Source organism: Micropterus salmoides, unplaced genomic scaffold, assembly GCF_014851395.1.
Source record: "Micropterus salmoides isolate LMB-PRFRI ecotype aquatic unplaced genomic scaffold, ASM1485139v1 Ms_hic_scaffold_20, whole genome shotgun sequence".
NCBI classification, from domain to species: domain Eukaryota; kingdom Metazoa; phylum Chordata; class Actinopteri; order Centrarchiformes; family Centrarchidae; genus Micropterus; species Micropterus salmoides.
Genome location: NW_024041151.1, coordinates 20279478 through 20286502, shown reverse-complemented (window position 1 = coordinate 20286502; position 7025 = coordinate 20279478). Strand labels below are relative to the sequence as shown.

The 7025-nt window shown below is 40.2% G+C and overlaps 1 protein-coding gene across 5 annotated transcripts in view; it reads right to left on the bottom strand.

The window, feature by feature from the left end:
• Positions 1-875: 875 nt before the first annotated feature.
• The window catches only part of LOC119914220 (splicing factor SWAP), a 57267-nt gene continuing 51117 nt past the window's right edge, over positions 876-7025 (bottom strand). For all 5 annotated transcript variants that reach the window (XM_038733351.1, XM_038733354.1, XM_038733352.1 and 2 more), the window contains one exon: positions 876-1605. In XM_038733351.1, the coding sequence (XP_038589279.1) occupies positions 1540-1605 (66 nt within the window). In that variant the 3' untranslated portion in view covers positions 876-1539. The remainder of the gene's footprint in view (positions 1606-7025) is intronic.

Genomic DNA, 7025 nt, shown 5'->3' with positions numbered 1-7025 from the left:
TTAATATTTTCAAAGTCAGCTCTTTTGTAGGGTAGACTCTGAGTAACTGAAGCTCCTCTGAAGTGAAGACTGTCTTTTGTATTCTCTAACCTTATCTGAAGACATTGCTATGCTGATGACGCGCCGCTGTACTTTGCAGTTAGGACATTTCTGCACAAATGTTTCTGTAATTTGTGTGAAAATTGTAATTCACTCATATTTGTCCTAACCCAGCCAGAAGCACTGGAGGAAGTCTTGCTTAACAATATGCATGCATTCCTATAGAAGCCTAGCACCAACATTAGGTGATGTATTGACTTACTATTAGGCCCCACAGTGGGTATCAGTGCGTGCAGTCAAATCTACTGAGCCTCCCGACAGGTAACTATTTTCTGTCCCTGTACCTTTAGTACCTGGACAGCAGAAATATGTTCAAAATGCTGTTACAAAACTTTAAACCAGCTTCAGTGTAAGCCCCATGTGTGGCCTTGAAAGGGTCATCTTTTTTTAATCCCTACATTTAATCCCTTATGAGCTTGTACTCTCTGCCTGAGGTCATCAGACAGGAGTCTACCAACAATTCACTGGGGCACAAGTGCCATCTTAGCAGCACACACCCGAAGGATATCAGCTGATCAAGTTATGTTTGCCGGCTTTATCAGAAATGCTGCGGTGACACTAAGTACTGTCAATGGAGGTGAAGGTTCGGGAACAGTTAATAATTTCTTTCGTTCTTATCAGTGTACCCAAAATGAAGGACAGTAAAGAGGAGGACAGGAGTGGGGTTAAGTCTGCTGCTGAGATTTGGATTGTGATAAAACTGAAAGAAAACTGTTTTGTCTATTTTACATCTTGTGTTTTTACACACAAAGATGGAAATGAGTAACGGCCACACGTAAACCATAATTCAAACTTTATTGAGATATTTTTCTGCATTATATTGATTATAGTACAAACCAGGAACAGAAATAGAAGGCCACGCACTAGAGCTGAAGGACAGAGAAGAATTAAAATGGCTTCTCAAGTAGACAGGTGAGGTGGTGGAGAGAGAAGACAGCTGGCAGAAAGAGAAAAACAACAGCAGAGAATTGCGGTGATGGAGGAGAGAATTGAATTTAGCAGGACAACAGAACCCTTCATAGAAGGAGAGACCTCCAGCAGCGTTAGGTAATGCTGCAAAGAATGACTGTCACCATGTGGGTGAAAAGTAGAGTGTTTTAAAAACAGGATGCAACATAATGTGGATTATTTCCACATGTGATTCTCCCTGAACGAAAACATGTCAACCGCTGACATGATCTCCCAGCAGTTGTTTTCTCAGACAATTTCACATTTCAGCTCAGTGAGTGACTTTATGTCACTCTTGCAATGCTGCAGAAGACATAATGTAGCCAAACCGAATCTGCCGGTGTTCAAATGGTGATGAAATAATAAATCAGGGATAAAAATGGGGAAGTGAAACAGTTCCGGGCCCAATAAATCTCCAGGAAACCAGAGAATGCTGCTCGCTAATTGGCTGCGGTTGACGTGGCAAGCAGAAAGCCATGCCCCTCCCCCCCTTTAGGAATTGGGAGGTTGGAAGGTCTTGGAGGTGGCAAGCATGGCACGCACTTTGGCCATCAGATCCTGAAAACAGAGAAAACAGCAAGAGAAAAAACAGAGAGATTAGTTTAATATGTTAAACTGAGAATTAACTTTAAACCTGACGTAAGACACTTGAATGCAGGATAATGGATGACATGAACGTTGGTGTAGCAAATGGCGGGACTGTAGAGTTGCTATACACCTGTGGGAATAACACCACCACTGAGTTGGGTGCAACAGCAACTATAAATGATGAGGGAGTGAAGGATATTTACATCAAATTGTGTGAGTTGCTGAAGCTAGCAAATGGCTCTAAAGCCTACACCAACTGATGATGACGATGATGTTATTGCCAATACATTTCTTCAGTGTCTGTTTCAGCTTTACTTAAACCCATCTATTAAGCCCACTCCAATTCCCAATAAGGAACTGCTGTAAGAAAATCCAATTAATTTATAGAGCTGGGGACCAACATGGAGCACTGAAAGTATTACAGGAAACGCAGTGAGCAAACAACCTTATTTTGTAATTTTGTAAGTAATCAACAAATAGGATTAACTGGGAACAGAATAGTGACACTTTACTATTCTCTTATTCCCAGTGTTTTACAGCTAGGAAGCATTCTTGTTATAATTAATTAAAATTACTCCCTGTAGGGAGAAAGAGCTGCTAATAATGCTGCTTCCACTGGGAACTTGATTCCCAGTGGAAGGGCTGATATGCTATTGTATCTCACGGCTTGTTTTGTAGTGTGCTTACCATTAGGAATTCCTTAATGCATCTTTGAACATGTGATGTATATCAAGTACAGAATAATACTGTCTAAGCACTGATAATTAGATGCCTTCTCTCCAACCCCTTAATATCTACAGGCTTTTAATCCACGGTTTTAACAGCTGATCATCAGTAAATGTATTATTTAAATAGGTCAATGATAAGGAAAAAAAAACAATACTTTGTAGAGAGCTGCAGTTGCTAAAAATGAGCGTAGGGCTAAACAGAGACATCTAAAGTAGACAGTAGTAAGTACAGAGCTGCCAAAATAAAAAAATTTATTCTTTCCCTCTTCAGGTAAAAATGGAAATTTTGCTGACTGGGGGCAAATGCTTGTATTGCTGAAAAGGAAGTGTTAATTTGCATCCAAAGAGTGATTCATACACGCATGGACAAATATCCACCCTTGAGCTCTCCTGACAGATGAGACAAATTAACAGCTGTAATCACAGAGGGAAGGAGCTGTCATATCACATCACTCAAACGGCTGTTTCTCTCTAAACCCTGGTGTATCAGACCACACACACACACACTTTGCGAAATGTGACAAACGAACAATGCTCTAAATGATTATCAACTGAGGGGAAAGTTGCTCAAACTATAGCTGAATTCTTGCCGGCTGCGAGGGTCTTGGCTAATGGAAGTACAGCAGAGGTTGCATTATATTTAAAGATCACAAGACATATTACAACAGTCACAAATGGGATAGCCAACTATGTTTATATAATACGGAAATAGGATGCAGCCCACTTACAACAAAGGATTACAACAAACAATAGATACAATGTTTACCATATTATTCCTTATTATTATACAAACATAAATACAAGAATACATTTGAAAACAGTTTAATAATCCAAACCCACCACTGACTGAGAAACAACATACTTGACACTAATCTGTTATTTCAACACAGTTAAGTCAGCAGTGGCATATTTAAGGGGAGGGGAGGGACATTTTACCCGTGGAGGTCCTGTAATTGGAATGTTCTCTTATTATGTTGTTAATTCAACGGGACACTCAAATTACTGACCCTGTCTTGGAAGTGAACAAACTGACTCAGTGCCGGATGTAAAGGGCCTGTAGTAACAGGCGACAGGCAGGCCTGATTCTTCTCTGCAGTCTTTAGTCCTTAACAACCTTTGTATTTTTAAGTCTGCAATGGTGTCACTTGCTGATATGCTGGTTTTATGCTATTATCATGAGATATTAAAAGTGATTTAGCCATTACATTTTTTTTAAACCCTTTGTTGGATTACCATTTATGGCTGGATTTTTTTTTTTTCTTCAGGAAAAGTCATTCAATGTAACCACATTCTGTAATTACCTCTCTATATAGTAGTCTTCATTGTTATTGCCGGAGCCCACAATTCCTACATTCCTGGGGTACAGACTGCCTACCTATATGAGGGATTCACAGGGAATGATATAATGCAGCACTACTGTTTGTTATTTTATCTTCCTGTGAGTGAGTTTACATGAACTGTTGCAACCTGGTTACTGTATATACATGCTGGGGTTCAGTAATCAGATTTCCAGCTCCACTTGTTCTTCTGGTATGTCTGACAAAGTAGCTGCTCATGGATTGTTTGCTGTAGGCTTAACCTGCACCTGCTGTTACCACCAGAAACCATGGGTGATACCCAAATCAACCAGGACTAAAATCTTGATAACAGTATATTGGTGAGCCACCTACCATTATAACTTAAATGACAAATTAATATTGTGAATACACAATCTTCCCTGTTCTCGGCCTGTTATGAATTACACTTCTTACTCACAAACATGCAAGATTGAAGTGAAACACACACTTCAATCTTGACACACACTGTCACTTTCACCCCGATATTATCATTGAGAGATGGTACCAGTGATGGCCTGAGAAGGAAACACAATTAACCTCATGAGTAATTTGTGCAATCACTACCCTGCTTCAAACTCTTACTGAGGGTTTAAGTAGCTTAATTCCAGGCTTAAATTACAAGAGTTTTGCAATCCTGTATAGTTGCATCACACACAGAACTTTCACAGAGTTGGTCCTAAAGTCAAACAGACACACACTGCTAGGTTAAACGATAGGATAATATGCTGCTAAGAAGCTATTGAGGGAGCTATGCAGCATCTCACACACACTCACACACTTGCCTGGGATAAGTTCTCCTCAACCTTTTTCTCGATCTGACATCAGGTCACAGATAAAGAGTCAGACTGGACCTAGCCTTTTCATCATCTTAACTTTCAAAAAACAACAAAAACAACATGCTGTTGCAGATGCTAAATACAATTCCTCCACATATCAATACTGTTAAAAAGTGCACAAAGCATCTATCAGAGTAAACCACAACAAATGTATAGCAGAGAAGACGAGGGGACATAAGACAGTGGAACAAAGACAAACAGAAACAAAATGAAAGACGGGATGAGGCGAAGAGCAACTAGGCACCCTCGGGTAAGAAGAGACCATTAGGCAGATGAGGATGTGCTGAATTATTCAAGATGTGCTTGTAAAACATCACAGATGGGGTATAAGTAGTTAGTTGTTGTGAATCTGTGCATGTTGCAACTGCAGCAAACAGTTTTCATGTTCTATCTTGTGGTATGTTGAGAGAAGAAATGTTGAGAAACAGGAAGAAATAAGATGTTTACAGGAAATGTGGGGTTTTGCATCTGTGGTGCACCGGGTGAGTAAACACTGGACGCTCATACTGAGACACACTCCGTCACTCTCTCCCCCACACACAGTGGCCCAGGTCCAGAAGAGAGAATGCGTTCCAGATTCTGTGTGTTGCCTCTCCATTCACACTCTATTGACCTCCATTAGCTCGTGTCCCAATGCTTCTTAGATTCTGGCCTACACTGCAGCCTCTCTACATTCAGTGCAACACCGGTTTGGTTTTCTTGTAGGCGTAACTGTTCCCACATCACAGCTTTTATACATTGAGTGTTAAATCATTTACTTACAAGATATAACTGAGGCTACAGTTCACATTTACTGTCAATAACCTACACACTGGGGCCTGCTCTGCAAGTTTTATACATATAGTTGTAAACTGGTTACGCAAGAATAGATACCTCAAAATATTGCATCATTTCATGCAACACAGTGACAAATAGAAATGAAATAACTGACACTTTCAGGATTATTAATCAAAGATGGTGATTCTGAAAATGCAAAGAGGCATGAGACAGCTCCAGAAATGTCTTTGATCTTGGAATTGATTTATGGATTTTGACAGATAAAGGTAAATGATTTCGAAATTTGTCCTCCGGGATGTTTCTCCGTGTTTCCACAGCAGTCAAAATTAAGTAAATGAACACTTTATCACACTATTGCACTCAAGTGCAGCTGGAGAACGGCGAGCTAGACAAAAAGACAGAAAACCAACAACAGTAAAATGAGAGAACAGTGTGTGACTTTTTCTCTAAATGACAAATGATTGAAGTGAGCATTGGCTTGCAGCTCACATTGCTGGCGCTTTGGAGCCTTTTTGCTCATTTAACAACAGCCGAGAGCAGTCCTATGACATAAAGAAAAATAACAGATTTAAAAAAGTGATCTGTAGATTCTTCTTACCTTTCAATTGTCTATCCAGCTCATAGCTTTTCACCAATCATACAACATATTTTTCTTCCAAAACTGGTATGCTTTTATGTATTTTATGGTACATTTCCAAAAGCAGCACGATAGCAGCCACAAATTGGACATTATCATTTTAAACCGGGTGGAGCAGGGAGAACGTGTACCGGGGGTCACAATTTATTGGTGAGGTGTGTGTGATGTTACACTGTGAGTAATGTGTGAACCACTTATTTAGACACAGCACTATTCCCTTTATCGTGAGCTCTAGCACCCAAATGAGGAACACAATGTTCTATACTTAAACAACAAACACAGATGTGTGCCAACTTACAGGTCTGTGCCAACCTTAACAAAAGTCTGACTGTGTCAGAAATTATTTTCTGTCAGTGTTACATTTAATTACTTTTAAATGTGAGAGAAATAGTGGCATGACCCTGCAGGATTCTGACTTGACAACTACAATATACAAAGCATTGTCATTCTAATAGTTGATATAGATAACTGTGAGAAAGTGACAGCTAGTGACTGCCCAGCTAGTGACTGCCCAGCTAGTGACTGCTGTAATTTTTAAAACAAAGTACCTATGCTGTCTTTAACACTGGACAGGAGACTGGCTTTTGACCTAGACAACAGTGGTAATCATGCAGTCAAAAACACTTCTCCAAAGCGACTTACAATTGCTATGTTTGTCAGAGGTTGCAAGCCTCTGGCCCAACTAGGGGTTAAGTGTTTTGCTCAGGGACACATTGGTGGACATGTCGCAGGAATCGAACCCCGGTCTCCCACACAAACGGCATGTGTTTTATCTACAGCGTCATCACCTCCTCAAAAAACATATCACCACTTGCATGTGAAATCTGCAATCTTTTTTTTGGCCACCTTAGATGTTGTGAACACAACACTGACATATCATCACCTTTTATACTGGGATTTTTTCAGATCTGGAAGTTGCCGCTTTTGGGGAGCGCTATATCAACATTCACTCTCTTGTCTTTGTTTTTGGTCTGCCACTGTGTTTACCAGCTAGTCGCCCACTGATCAGTCTACCGTTTGGTGCTGAGCGTGAACCAGAGTGTAGTTACGAGACAGGAGAGCTAAACAATAAGCT